Source organism: Ursus arctos, unplaced genomic scaffold (genome assembly GCF_023065955.2).
Source record: "Ursus arctos isolate Adak ecotype North America unplaced genomic scaffold, UrsArc2.0 scaffold_13, whole genome shotgun sequence".
Lineage (NCBI taxonomy): Eukaryota > Metazoa > Chordata > Mammalia > Carnivora > Ursidae > Ursus > Ursus arctos.
The window spans coordinates 7,645,528-7,660,997 of record NW_026622797.1 but is presented as its reverse complement, the minus strand read 5'-3'; the positions used below and the strand labels follow the sequence as shown (position 1 = coordinate 7,660,997).

At 43.9% G+C, this 15,470-nt stretch overlaps 1 protein-coding gene across 2 annotated transcripts in view; it reads left to right on the top strand.

Moving 5' to 3' along the window:
* SLC22A3 (solute carrier family 22 member 3) overlaps positions 1 to 15,470 on the top strand; it is an 86,816-nt gene that overhangs the window by 69,736 nt on the left and 1,610 nt on the right. Inside the window, exons 6-11 of one of the 2 annotated variants that reach the window (XM_057310910.1) lie at positions 2,043 to 2,140; positions 2,260 to 2,474; positions 9,226 to 9,334; positions 10,075 to 10,187; positions 12,922 to 13,021; positions 14,997 to 15,427. In XM_057310910.1, coding sequence (XP_057166893.1) covers positions 2,043 to 2,140; positions 2,260 to 2,474; positions 9,226 to 9,334; positions 10,075 to 10,187; positions 12,922 to 13,021; positions 14,997 to 15,042 — 681 coding nt within the window. In that variant the 3' untranslated portion in view covers positions 15,043 to 15,427. Of the gene's footprint in view, positions 1 to 2,042; positions 2,141 to 2,259; positions 2,475 to 9,225; positions 9,335 to 10,074; positions 10,188 to 12,921; positions 13,022 to 14,996; positions 15,428 to 15,470 lie in introns of those variants that run through there. The other variant, XM_026505169.4, reaches the window with a different exon arrangement.

Sequence of the window (15,470 nt, the reverse complement as noted above, 5' to 3'; positions counted from 1 at the left end):
TGGGCAGTTTTGATCTTGAATTTAAAGATGCTTAAGGTCTAAATTACTTCAGTCAAACCCAACTCTTCCATTAAAGAGCGTTTTAACTGAAGGTTAGATTTTGGCCAAGTGTGTAATGTCCTTCTTTAAAAATGAGGTGACCATCAGGTACACAGAAGTTTTCTAAAATACAAAGCCTTTAATACATTCAATGGTGCAATGTGACTATTAAGAATAAAGGATCTCCATCAACTGCCTGATTTCAAATCCTGGCTCAACCACCGTCCCTATAATCCTTCAAGTCCTAAGCCTTGTTTTTCTTTTTTATGAAACAGGATTGATAAAAGTATTAACTTCGGAGAGTTTTGATGAAAATCAAATGAAATAATCCACATAAAGTAGTTAGCCCAGAATTTAACAAATATTACATGCTCCTTAGAAGTGAACCAGTTTAACGTGGACAAGATACAGAAACTAATTGTGGAAAACATTTCGATAACCAACCACACAATGATCCATTGTTGTAATACACTAAGTTCTTTCATTTTTGGTATTCCTGCCTTACAGCAAAGGTAACGTTTTTCATAAGCATTGTATTCGTTTAGAGTACAGGTCAACTTGTTGCTGAAACAGAGACCCAAAAAACATAATGGCAAAAAAAAAAAAAAAAGTGTCTTTCTCTCAAACATGCCCACCCAGAGGTAAGCAGCCCAGCTCTAAAAGGCAGCTCTGCTCTCTGAGCACCTCCAGGACCCAGGTTCTAGTTATCTTGTTTCTTCACTGTCACCTGCAGCAGGTTGTCTAGGAGAAGCTGGTTCACCAGCATCTCCTTCCATCCCTTAGGAGCGGGAAGGCAGTGAATAAAGAGCAAAGCCCCTTCTTTTTAAAGGATTGGATCTAGAACTTGCGTACATGGCTTCTATTCCCATCTCATTGCTGAGATCTTAATCAAAGGGCCACCAGTAGTTGAAAGAGAGACTAGAAAATGTGACTTTAGCAAGGTAGCCACATGCCCAACTAAAATTCCGTGGATTCTGTTATCAAAAGGAAGGAGGAAAGAATGGATGGTAGCATCAATTAGCAGTCTCCCCCAGGCACTGTCGTGGAAGCTAGTATTGTGTCACTGACTCTAAGACCCTATTGATTGTAAGACCCATCATTTTATGTACCACTAAGAAAATCCATGCTATGTATTATTAAATATATTGTTTTCTTATCAGCTCAGTTGTAGGACATGTCCCAATTTAGGAGATGTGAAAATATGAAAAATATGTGTCTTAGGATAGAAGAAAGACATAGGAAGAGAAGGTGATCCAAAGGCGTTGATTTTGCAGTCTTCTTCTTGTGTGTGACTTTCCCTGGAGCAAGCAGAGACAGGAGATATCAAGCTTTGTCTGACTCATTAAGTGTAATGCTTAGCCGGGGTGACTGACAAAGTACCTGCTGTTCAGCTTGGTTTCCTTTATAGTGCCTTATACACAGTAGGCAAACAGCGATATTTGTTCCATGCAATGAAAGAAAAGACCAGCTTCCTGGATGGCCAAATAGAGATGAGCTGAATTTTCCAGGATCGAAAAGATGTTAGATTCCAACAAATGGACCAAAGCAAATTGATGCCTTTGGAGCCGTGCTTGCTCTTGAATTTAAGATAATCTCATTTGTTAACATCAGGTTGAAATTTAATAAAGAAACACTCCTTTGGATCCCACCTGCTTTTGCCACTTTTACGTTTATTCTGTCTAGTTTAGTAAATGCATGAATGTATTTTACTTTAAAACACACCTTTTCTCCTTGGTTAGTCAGAGCAGGTTAGCATACAGGACCGCTGACACTCACCTGAGAACAGCCCCTCGTGCAGCAACCGCATCTTTGTGAATTTGACCTTTTATAACGGCTAGGGAATCAGACTGTCCGTTCTCAGGTTTTAAGACGCCGTCGTGGAAGACCCTGGTCAATTCAGTCAGATCATTTGACTTGGTGGCTTTGAATCTGGTCAATGAAAATCAATAATATGCAGGTGTGCCTTGCTGTATTTGCTACTGAAATCTGCTTCTCTTATATAGATCACTGTTACAGATGAGGAAGTTAGTAACCCATCCTTTTTAGATCTGGTGAGGACTCCCCAAATGAGGAAGTGCACACTTATTCTTATGTTTGCTTGGTAAGTCTGACTTGTGATGGGCTCAAAAGCTTGTATCGAATTTACAACACGCCCCTTCCTGCAGAGCAGGCCGAAGTTATGTCTTACTTGGTCTCCGTTGTCTTTCAATGTCGCTCCAGGTTCACAAGCGCAGTGGTTTATCAAGGACTCGTCATGCGCCTGGGAATTATAGGAGGCAACCTCTATATTGACTTTTTCATCTCGGGAGTTGTGGAGCTGCCCGCAGCCCTGTTGATCTTACTGACCATTGAACGTTTTGGACGACGCCTTCCCTTCGCCGGAAGCAACATAGTGGCAGGAGTGGCCTGCCTTGTCACTGCATTCTTACCGGAAGGTAACAGTCCCCCAAATCTGTCTGGCACTCAAGAACATGAAATAGTCTTAAATCAAAATAATCAAGAATGGGGAACCTCTTGTCCTCAGAAAGTGTACCACTGCCTCAAAATCCTCGTACCAGACAACCTGTAGTGATGTCACTCAATTTTCTGCCTATGCGGCATTAACCAACTCTGAGCATAGGGATTGGCTCTACAGATTTTTCTGTTTTCTCCACTTTAGGTTCATCTATGGATGAAATAGATGTTGTGCAAAGTCTAGCTTGTAGTCATGCAGTTTATTATTGATCACCTTTATTTGACTGACTTTCATGCTCTCCTTGACCATGTTTACCGTGTTTCCTGATTACCGGCCATCTCGCTGGCCCCATGCAAAATACCAGGGTTACAAAAGGAAGAAAGGAAGACACTTGTTGACTTCAAAAGGTTCATGACCTAGTAAGGGATATGGATACTTCATTTTTTAAATTTGTTTTTCTTCCAAGTTTTTATTTAAATTCTAGTTAGTCAACATACAGTGTAATATTAGTTGCCCATGTAGAATTTTGTGATTTATCTCTTCCGTAGGACACCCAGTACTCATCATAACAAGTGCTCTCCTAATGCCCATCACCCACCTAGCCCATCCCCTCTCCCAATTTTCCTCCATCAACCCTCACTTTGTTCTCCATAGTTAACAGTCTATTTCTTGTTCTGCCTCTTCCCCCCTGCTTGTTCAGCTGTTACGTTTCTTAAATTCTACAAAGGAGTGAGATCATATGGTATTTGTGCTGACTGACTTATTTCACTTAGCATAATACTCTCCGGCTCCATCCACGTCATTGCAAATGGCAAGATTTCATTCTTTCATTCTTTGCTATGGCTGAGTAGTATTCCAACACACACACACACACACACACACACACACACACACAGACACACACACACACATCTTCTTTATCCATTTATCAGTCGATGGACATATGGATAGTTGGGCTGTTTCTATACTTTGGCTTTTGTTGCTAATGCTGCTATCAACATTGGGGTGCGTGATGTAGATACTTTAATGCTTCACAACTCACTATGATAAATGAAATAATAGTCTTAGTTACAGTTGGCCCTTGTCATAGGGGCGGGGGTGCTGACTCTCCGCGTGGTCGAAAACCTGCATATAACCTTTAACTCTCCAAAAACTGAACTGCTAGTAGCCTGCTATTGACCAGAAGCCTTACCAGTAACAAAAGAGTCGATGAGCACATATTTTGTATGCTTTTTGCATTATATATGCATTATATACTATATTCTCACTATAAAGTGAGCTAGAGAAAAGAAAATGCTATGAAGAAAATCACAAGGAAGAGAAAGTACATTTATAGTACCGTAGTATAAATAATGTCTGCATGTAGGTGGACCCACGCAGTTTAAACCTGTTGTTCAAGAGCCAACTCTAGCAGATTTAGAAAAATAAAGCTCTCTGAAGGCTCTACGTGATTAAAAAAAAAAAATAGGTACAAGGAGTGATATGCATGGAGTAGTCAGGAAAATCTTCTCAGAGGCGAGAACTAGGCACATATGAAAAAGGAAGAGAGATGTACTGGACAGGGATGCCTGGCTGGCTCAAGCAGAAGAGCATGTGACTCTTGATCTCAGGGTCATGAGTTCGAGGCCCACGTTGGGTGTAGAGATTACTAAAATAAATAAATAAATAAACAAACTTTAAAAAAGAAAAAAACAAGAAGAAGACCAGGAGAGATTTTTCCAGTAGAGCATGGCTCTCAGAAGTCTGTACCGGGAGCTTGGGCATGGCCCCGTGAGCTTCCTCGTAACCACATCAGGTTGGATGGTGGCAGTGAAGAGGGAGAGATGCCAAGAGCAGGAATGAAGGTCATGGCAGTCGGCCCTGGTTGGGAGAGGGTGATTTCAGGGATGTGTCAGAGGTCAGGGGGCTCGAGGACCAGGGCATGCTGCAGAGGTGGCAGGTGACTCAAGATGCATGGTTCACACAACCCGTGTTATCTCTGCCACAGGACACAGCAGCCACTGCACAGGGAAGCCCTTCAAGGTCCCAGGGAACGTGCGAATTAGAGCAAGTTCATTATTTCCGTGTGCCGGGGCATGCGGGATGGGGGTTACTGAGAGAGCGGAATCTCCGGTAGTCCTGGTGTTGGCCCCAGAGAGACTGTCTTTTGAGAATCATCTGAGGATCAAGAAAGAAGGGATAATATTGTGGAAGTGAGAATAGACTTTACAGATGAGTTTATTAATTATGTGAAGGTTTATGAAGTCCCCAAACCCTAGTTAAATAAAATTACAGAATGTCCATCTTCAGACCAGAAAATTTTTTAAAAAATGTAAAGTCTTCTGTCTTATTGGAATGGTTGATGATAAACAGAATTGATAATTTACACTGATCTCATTTTCCTCGAGTATGCTAGTTTCTTAGGGCTACAGTAAGAAAGTACCACACCCTGGGTGGCTTGAAACAACAGCAATATATCCTCTCAAAGTTCCGGAGGCAGGAGGTCTGAAATCCCCATGTGGGCAGGTCCATTCTTTCTCTGAAGGCTGTAGGTGAGGATTCATCCCAGCTTCTTCCTAACTTCTGGTGGTTGCTGGTAACCCCAGGCGTTCCTTGACATCATTCCAATGTCCGCCTCCATCTTCATAGGACCCTCCCTTCTCTGCATCTTAACTATCCCATCTACAAAGACCTGTTTAGAAATACAGTCACATTCTAGGTTCTGGGTGGACATGAACTTTGGAGAACACTATTCAACCCCCTACATTGAATTGAAACATTTTTCTAAGAGTTGGGGAATGTATGTAACACCTATTGGTCAATACATGTCTTTTTAGTATCTATTAGTGGCCACCACTAAACGAGGAGTGGGAACAGAGCAGTGAGCAAGCTAGATGTAACTTCTGTGCTTGCAGATAATGCACAATTTAAGTAGATGGGGGACAGATGGGGGACAAATTGGGAACATTGGAGACTTCACTGTTGTTTCCATTTTACTTGAACATTGTATCACTTTGGCTTAATTCCCTACCTGGAGGTCTTCTGTTCTCATGGCATGTGGAATAAGAATTTAGTATTTGTTGCACATGAAATTAGGGAATTGGTTAATGACTTATGGGTGGAGAAAGGTTAATGACTTATGGGTGGCCCATCATTTCATGATATAATGTTCCCCTGGAAGATTCTCTCTGGCCCCAGACTGATTGGGTGATTTTGATGTGTGCCGCATTCTGCGTGATCCCAGAGAGCATTCTAGACCATAGATAGGTTCACAACAGCGCTGGAGTAACTAGATGAGTGGGAATCAAGCTATTTTGTAGAGAACACTTTCCTGTATGGAAAAATATAAGGCAAAGAATAGACTTTTCTGTTTGCCCTGATCAGTTTTATTTTGAAGGCATAATTTCCTGATTTCAGCTTTAGAATAGTTCTCAGCAATATTGGAAAATGATTATTATGCTCTTATTCTGGACACAGATTATTGGTGTGTATTCCCAGATTCGGCTGCTTGTATACTCATACGTCGGTCATGATTGGCAAGAATAAATCCACATCCCCAGTGCTCCTAGTGAGTAACCACATTTTAAGAGCAGTTCCTCACTTCCTTGGCAGCCCTTCTCCTAAGAGAGCTTTGGACTTGGTTACTTGGGCTGTTGAATTAACATTAGAAAGACTTCTCCTCTCAGTCACTCTTGCAGTCTGGAACAGGACGGCAGCCCCCGGCAGAGAATGCTGATTAGCCTTTTAGAGGAATCAGCTCTAAAATTATTGAGAACAATTTAACTGGCTTTCCCTCCACTAAGCACAACTTTTTCTGGTCTGAAGAATGAGATTCAGGAAAAGGAAAGCCTTTCTGGCTGTCTCTTCACTTAAACCTCACTGCTTTTGACCCAAATTTTTGAACTCTGATTAAAGCCTGAAAATTGGAAGGTTTTCTTTGTCCGTAGCAGTCTGGTCTGCGTCTTTCATTTGGGTTTGTTGAGGACGGCTACAAACCTAGCCGTTTGCTTAAATATTCTTTCTGAAACAGGAAGGCTGCCTTTTACTTTTCTCTTTAAGTGAGAAGTCCGTCAATGTATCTTAATTTACATATCCCTAGTACAAATTTTCGCTACATTTTATTTCAGAACTCAAAGCAGAAGGTACATTCAGAGGAGATGTAAAAGCGTGTTTCTTTAAAATCCTGCGTCCTGTTCTTCAAAAATGGAGGTATTATTCCCAGTAATCTCCAGTCCCTTGACCAAACCCCGGTTCAGAGGGACCGTCTTTCTCTGTGTTCTCAGGGCTCCGTGGAGAGAGTTCCAGCGTCAGTTCTCATTTGTGAATTGTCCCGTGTTCTTTTGTCCTTACTACTGGAAGGTGTCTACTGCCGCGGCAAGATGAACGCAGCTTATCACTGGGATGACCCGAAGTTTCTGTTTGCTTCCTAATATTCACACATCATTTACGCTTCCTAACAAACTGCTTTCATTTCACTCTCTGGTTAATCAACAGTGTGGCGTCTCTGGGACTCGGGTTTTATTACACATTTTACCAAAATCTGTAGCTCAGCGTGGGTAGACGGTGGCCTCTGCTCTTAGAAGGAGTTGAGAGGCTTTCCCAGTCCCGTCAGCACGTAGGATACACCACGTTTCCCCAACGGTGTCCACGTGACCGCGTTTTCTGAACACGTTACTCACTTGACTGGTTATGTATCTGTAGTCACTGAGCTAATCATATGTTTCGTGTGTGTGCGTGTGTGTTTTCATTTGGTTTCTAGGGTTTTGTTTGGTTCTTTCCAGCACAGAGTTCTAGCCTTTATTGTACACGTAAACTGTCTTTGAAGTTGTCGACGGGACTCAGAGAGTCGTCTTGATTCAGTAGGGAAAAAACCCTTTAACTTAAGAACTTAACCTGGATAATCAAGTTATTTCCACAGTAGCAGGCGACATTCTTTGCAGCCCGAGAGCAGCGAAAGGTTGCCCGGTCGGGCTGGGACCCAGAGAATCTGGGCAAGAGCTCCCCCGTTCCGTTCCCTGGCACCTGGAACCGTACCACCTGCTCATTGAAGGCTGGGGTGGAATGCATTTCCTGGTCCCCCTCCCTGGCCTTCATGCAAAGGCAAAGCCTAAATAAAACACATGTTTACAACCATTGCATGCCAGAGCAGATGGCAGCCCCGCACATCAGCGCAACGCTGACCTTCCTCCCCCCCCCCCCCCGATGTAACTCTTGATGGGAGAGCTGCAGGTGTTCTCATCCGGGAAAAACGTCAAGTACACCAGGACGTCCTCGGCCAGTGCGCAATCCGAATGTAATTTCATAGTAGTAAACTAGAGCCTCCCAGCAACGATCTGGATCGCAAACTCTGCTTTTCTGTGCTCGCCCTGCTGGGCGATTGTATCATTTAGTGAGTTTTAGTTTTTTGTTGTGGTTGTTGACTGTTCTGTAGCAAATACACATACATCTACTGAGCTCGATTCTCTTCTGTCCTCCTCCGTTTTCACACCTACTTTTCTAGTGAAAAATTGTTTTTCGGGAAGGGGCAGTAATTCTAGGAGATAAGAGAACAGTTTAGTGCTGAGTGAGCATAAATACATAATGAGTATAAAAGGTTTCATTTTCAAAGATGGAAGTCAGAACATCCTTAGCTTTGCTTTGGAGAACAGATAGGTGCTTGTTCGTGAGGTCCTATGTCCTCACACCCATGTCCACTAAGGAAGGATGACATAAATTGCACAACTCTTAAGAGATTTAGAACACTGACCTTGTAGGGCAAACATGCTTTATTCTTTTGTCCTTTAAAACTCGAAAGAAAGAAAATATTTATTGAAGAACCTTTGGCTTTTTCTACTAGTTACTGTGGAGGAAAGGAGAATTTCCTCATATAACCAATGCAGCCCTAAAACAGTTCATTTTTATTTTTATTTATTTTTTTATGTTCAGTTAGCTAGCATATAGTACATTTTTGATGTAGCGTTCAACGATTCATTAGTTGCATGTAACACCCAATGCTCATCACATATCGTGCCCTCCCTAATACCCATCACCCAGTTACCCCATCTCCCATCCCCCTCCCTTCTGTAACCCTCAGTTTGTTTTCCGGAGTTCAGAGTCTCTCATGGTTCATTTTTAAATGAAGGAACAAACTAATCCTTAAGAATCTGGCTCTGTCTGGCTGATTTCTTGGGGAAGTAGCAAGATTGTGGGCATACACCCTAGTGATTACACAAGGCATATATGTCCCCTTCCAAAGGTCCTGCTCTCAAAGCCTTTGCTACCCTCCAGAAACCAACATCAGCTTCATGTCGATTTTTTCTGGTCTGCTAGGAGCAGCTATTCTGTGTGCTGTCACTAGGGGTGGGAACGGAGAGAGGACAAATGGGTGCCAGCTGTGATAATGGTTCTCAAGGGCCCAAGTGAAGAGCACATTCCAGACAAACAGCCAGGGCAGTCAGGCCCTCCAGGAAAGCAGTGCCTGGAACACTGTTTCCAGCCTAGTGGCCGCTCCACAAATGGTTCTTGAATCATATTCCCGCCCCCTAGCCCTGCTCAGAAAGGCGACCAGCACACCAAACATGAGCTATCATCCTGGGGGGTGTTGTTGCTGTTAAAATGTGGCCACGATATTACGAGGTATCTGTCATTCCTGCTTAAAATTAACAAAGGCGTAGGGCCCGGGAGAACACTCAGCAAATGCCTTTTGTTATTTTGTGATATTTTATTGAAAGCAGACCCCTAACTCTGCCCTTCCAAACTTTCTGTGTTCACAGGAATACCCTGGTTGAGAACCACAGTCGCCACCCTGGGAAGACTAGGGATAACCATGGCCTTTGAAATTGTTTATTTGGTAAATTCAGAATTGTACCCAACAACATTACGGTAATTCCAACCTATATGTCGTGGTTTCTCCTAAGTAATTCTGAAGCCAAACGTTTTGACTTAAAAGCCATGAAATAGTGTCCTTAACTTGGTGATATATTCGCCTGGGCTGAATGCAGCCAGTAAAGAAGATGTGCTCTGAGTTATGACTGCTTTCTGCATTGCTACCTTCCACATTTTTTGGTAGAATTATTTCTCGTATCAGTATCTTTATACACTGCTGTGGTTTTGTGGGATTGGATAATCTGGTCAGCGTACTTGCTCAGGTGTGGCTCAAACTGTCTTCATCAATATCCCCCCGTTTAAAGGCTACAGCCTCTGTCCGGAGCACACACCACGTCTTGCAGCTGTGAGCAGCTGATCAAGGAGGGACAGAGTGAAGCAGTGTGCATGGGCTGCACTGGCCTCCCTTCCTGGGGGAGTGTCCGTGCGCGCCTTCCTGTGGGGGGAAGGAGCCCAGGCGCCCCATCAGCCCTGCAGAGCGGGCTGGGGGTGAGCCACCGGCAGGAGGGTCTCCACCTCCCTGTCCTCGCTGTGACGCAGCCTTTGCCCAGATGCGAAATGGGGCAGAATGGAAATGATTTGCTTAGAATATAGGAGTAATAAATAGTTTTCAGAGGTAAAAACTATAGACATGGGAAATATTACTAGAAGTTCTTCATTACCTATTAAGCTGAATATTTTACTTATCTCGAATGTAGTTAAATGTTCTTTATTTAAAACAATTTTTTACTCTACAGAAACTTTGGAGTTTCTCTTTGCTCAGGTTTATGTGATTTTGGGGGAATCATCGCCCCGTTTCTGCTCTTCCGGCTTGCGGCCATTTGGCTAGAACTACCTCTTATCATCTTTGGTAAGAAATCATTTTATACGTTATTCCTAAGTGCTTTCATCTTTATACTTTGTATTAATAGAACTCAATAGTGATTATTCGGTTTGCTGTTAATGAGATCGTTTAATTTTTTAATGACAACTGCTTGAGTTTGGGTGGCCCATCTGATTGCAATGAAATGTGAAACCCTAAGTGCTTTTAATTTGTTTTATATTAAAGGGTCATGATGAATCACGTTCAATTTAGCTTTCTTTGTTTAGATTCTGAGTTGAATTCCAGTACTATAAAAGTCTTATGATATTGGGGAGCAGAGCCAATAATTTTCAGGGGACCTTTCATTTGGACCTTCAGTTTGTTTCAAAATAAGCCTAAAAATGAATTATATTTTCAAATGTTCTGTATCTACTGAGATCATATCTTCACTTGCTTTGATGAGGAGTATCGTGTGCAGACGGAACAGAGGCCACAGAACCCCTTGCCCGTGTACTCAGTAACCTCTGTGCTGGCCCGCAGGCTCATACCCTCCTTCCTGCTCCAAGATACACCGGCCGCGTGAGGGGATAGAACCATAGCTTAGGGGCAGGGGGCTTAGGATAATTCAGTCCAGTGCTTCTCCAGTGCTGTTCCAACATTTCTGCCTGGCTCTCATACCCACCTCTACCCTCCTCAGCAAGGAGGGACACAGGTGGACCCCTTTCTCACCTACCTTTCCTCCACCTCTGCGTCCTTACTCCTGGTAGAGAACGCTTTTCACGTGTTGCCCCGCAGTTAAATTATAATGCAAATATTGAGTCCATGAGGACTTACATCCTGAGTAATGCAAAATTCCTAACAGCGCCAGCTTGCTAGGGATGGTGAAGTGTCTACCCACTTGACATCACCGAATTCAGTAAAAGGTTATTTCAAATTATTTCGTGGGGTCTGATAAAAAAAGCTGGGTGTTGGCTCTGTAGCCAGCATGGAAAAGCAAACAGAGCGCTGTTGTTCAACCAAGAGCAAGTAGTCCGGGAGCCCAGTGGTTCCAGGTCTCGGCCTGGCCTCCAGGTGTGCCGGGAGAGCTGAACCTTCCTGCAGAGCCTGCCTGGGGAGACAGCCACGCTTCCAAACCATCGGTCACATTGCAGTGTGATCAATACTGAAAGCAGAAGGCACCGGGGGAGCGCAGCACAGGGACAGCCGGCCTGCCTGAGTCAAGGAGGAAGAAAGAATGTATAGTTGAGATCTGAGATGAGTAGAAATTACCCATATAGGGAGTATGGCTGGGGCTCCAGGCAGTGGGGAGGCCAGTGAGAGGACAGAGACAGTGTGTGCGCTGGGGCCGGGAGGGAGGTGAAGCTGGGAGGCAGGCATGGGCCAGATCATGACGGGTCTTCCCTGCCCTGCAGTTTGCTGTTTATCCAAACAGCAGTGGAAGCTAAGGGCTCCAAGTTGGGATTGACAGTGTTAGGTTTGCATTTTAGAAGTCTCACTCTGATGGCCGATCTGCAAGTAGGTTGGAGGGGACAGTGCTGGCGGTGAGCCAGTTTCATCAGGGAAGGGCTCATGGCAGCTGGGGTTAAGGTGATGACACAGGGAGTGTTGGGCGTGGAGAGATTTGAGAAATACATTAAAGTAAAATTGGTGAGAGGGATGCCTGAGGGGCTTGCTAGAGCCAGAGGGGGGTGGGAGGGCCGGGCTCTGGGCTGGGAAAAGGAGGGAAGCAGAGCCAGTGGGTCTGGAGCTGGCAGGAGCAGGGCAGGAGCTCACTGGGCTGAACCGAGAGAGCAGGTGGAGGTGAGGCCCGACTGGCGGTGGTGAGTGCGGGTGCTGGAGCTGGCGGGCACCCACCAGCCAAGGCCACTTGCCACGTTTTCAGGAATGTTTGAGCCCAGTTGTTGACATAGCCATTATTAAAACACATTTATCAAATAGATTAAAAACAGAGGTAATAAATACTCAAAACCCATTTACATCTCACTGTTACGGGGTTCTCCAGGTTATCGTGATCTAGTGTATCCTTCCCGACGCCTCGTGCGGCCGTGTCGTGGCACTAGCGTGAAATGCCCACGCGAGAGTCCTCACACCGTGAAAATCGGCAAAAGCTATAAATCGGGGTTTATTTTCTAGAGAGCTGGTTGGCACACATTCACCAGCGCAAGTGGACAGAATAGGGGAGGATGGTGTCTCCAGAATTTCAGTTCTAAAGAACAGAAAAGGCGGGGATGGTAACTGGAGGAGCACGTGGGGTGGAGAGAAGGGTCCCTACCGATGAGAGGCTTGCGACTGGTTCAGTGTTTCCACCAACCAGTTACGGGCACTAGAGTGAGAGGGTGAGGAGCCCAGAAAGACTCCAAGAGATGGTCATTGGGCTGCAGTGGGGACAGGGCCAACCATGTGACATGACCCAATAGGGAAAGGGATGGAGAGCATGCAGGAAAGCTCTTGGTCAGTAAAAGGAAACCGAGGGGATTCCTGTCTGGTGGCTGCCATTTTCCCTAGAATGGGGAGGTGAGGTTTTCTCTGAGGGCTCGGCTCTTAGGCACCCATTAAATAATTGAATGGATGTGTGCAAGAGTACTGGGATTGTGGGGCTGCATAGCGTCTGAGGAAGGCAGGGAACATTTCAAATCATGGCAGAGGAAAAGCAGAGAACTGATTAGGGTCACGAGAGGGCTGGTAAAGGTGAGTGAGCACAGCTGCTCCGGGGTGAGCCTGGAGGGGCGACAGGGGCTGGCTGTGCCTTCCTGATGCCCTTCTGCCCTTCCCTGTTCCGTAGGTATCCTCGCATCGGTCTGCGGTGGGCTCGTGATGCTTTTGCCCGAAACCAAGGGTATTGCCTTGCCAGAAACAGTGGACGATGTAGAAAAACTTGGCAGGTATTGTATGAAGTTTAGTGCATCTTAAATAAAAGCAGCGTTTCAAACTACGGAGGAAGAAATACCGTGGGAAAAATTGAACACTCATGGGGGGAAATAATTTGAACACTCATGGGGGGGGGAATAATATTAATTCCCATCTCACATCCTAGGCAGAAAATTTGAAGTTGATTTAGAAGGTTAATATAAGGGGCGCCTGGGGGGCTCAGTCAGTTAAGCATCCGCCTTTAGCTCAGGTTGTGATCCTGGGGTCCTGGGAGGGAGCCCCGCATCAGGCTCCCTGCTTAGTGGGGAGTCTGCTTCTGCCTCTGCCCTCCCCTCTGCTCATGCTGTCTCTCTGGTTCTTGCTCTCTCTCTCAAGTAAATAAATAAAAAATCTTTGAAAAAAAAAGAAGGTTAATATAAAAAAGAGCAAAACTATAAAAGAATGTATATTATTTTTAAACGTGGTTATGAAGAGGAAAACATTTCTAAATAAGGTGTTAAAACTCAGAAACAATCTAAAGGAAAGGAAATCTGAAGGAAAGTAGAACTAGCTGACATGTGCATCAGTAGGAAACTGATTATGGAAATGCTATTGTGTTGATGGTGTGGATTACTATCTAGAAATGAAAAGAATTGGGATATATCTGTGTGGAATGACATGGTAAGATCTTCAGGACTGATCACAAAGTGAAAAGTTGCTGAACAGTGTGTGATAGTATTTATTAAAAATCAAAACAATAGCAACCCCTCTCTGTAGCCAGATGGGAAGATAGAGGATGGAAAGAGAGAGATGATGCATAGACAAATGGGTGAGTTGGACGGGTGGGTGGATGGGTGGATAAAAGACAGATAGAAGATGGGTAAGGAGAGAGAGAGATTATGAGAGAGAAAGAGAGAGGAGAGAGAGAAGAGCATCTAACTCGTGTGAAGGAAAGTTAATATCCAACCAATACATAAACATGCAGAATTATATCAACAGAAATTCACACAACACAAATTCTTTCTAATTCCCTCTGCTTAAAATGTTTCATAATAAAAGGAGGAAGAGAGGATATGAATATGAGAATGTGTAGCAAAAGATCTAATACTGTAGTAGTGACCCTCTGGAGACAGAAATGAATTGGGAAGAAGACATCACTTTTACACTCTGTAGACTTGTGTACTATTTGATTTATTTTCTAATTACAACCCATGGCCTTGTATTATTTGCATAATTCAAAAACCAATGTTAACAGCCAATTTTGAAAATAAAACCAGTTGTCTAAATAAAGACCTAGAAATTAAGGACGTGAATCCCTGAACTTTAAAAAAATTTGCATCGAAAATATTTAGAAGAAGACTAAAATGTGAGTAACCTCATGGCACTCTTCACTCGTAGACGGGGAACAGAGGAGCAGCTGGCATTTTTTAAGTGCCTGACGGTGGTTTCACATATGTCATTTTATTTAATACTCAAAGCGATTTTGGTCAATTGCAGTTCTTATCCTCACTCTTTCAAGTGCTAGGACGTCTGTGCTGGGAAAGGTTCACAACTTCTCCACGCTGGGGGTGGCCGATGCTTCCCAGCGGGCACACGTGACTTGGTTGTTTGTGTGCTTTTCTTACTACTTGAGTTTTCTCTTCAGTGAGGTGTCATCCGGCTCCCCAGAAGAAGGCAACCATTGCTAAGTGTCTCGTGAGCCTTTTACCAAACCTTTAAAACCTATACACTGATTTCATTGGATTTTATTGTCGTGTTTCTTGATGCTGTTTGAAAAGTGTGATTAATTAATCATCCCAGAACTTTCCTAAGAAAAACTTATCAGTGTATTTAAAATAAAACCATTGGCTCATATCTCAGCAGCTGACTTATAACAGGACTGGCCAGTCAGAGGGCAGGGGGACATTTGCCCCATGAAGTTGTCCAAACAGATTCTTACGCTTGTTTGGACAGCAAGGGATGAGTAATGGCTTATTTCTCACCCAAAGCTCTACCTGTTTTTCACCCTAGAACAATGCTACCTGAAATTCAGAGTGAGATGGAAGATTCTCTTTAAGATCTTGCCATTTTGCTGATCGAAATTAAGACATTTATAAAAGGTGTTAAAACTGTGTGAAATCCTCTTGAGCGTTCTACCGTTGTAAGGCCCTGCCTCATCCAGAAGAGAGGAACGTTTTGCTAGCTGTGTCTTCCTAGACAATTGCTTGGTTTGTATCCGAGTTTGGAGGCCACGTCAGGGTGGGTGGCATCCCGACCTGTCCCATAAAGAACTTACACGCTACAATGCTACTTAACCCCGCCTGGGGAAACAGGTAAAAACACACACACGAAAGCCCTGGGAGACAGTCATTTTCATTACCTTTGAATTGGGTTTTTTATGAGAAGTTATGCATGAGTGTGTCTGATGAAAACCAGCTATAATGCTGAGTAGTAGCAAGAAAACTGCTGGAACTGGTTGTATATTTCATGAGGACTTTCTCTTTT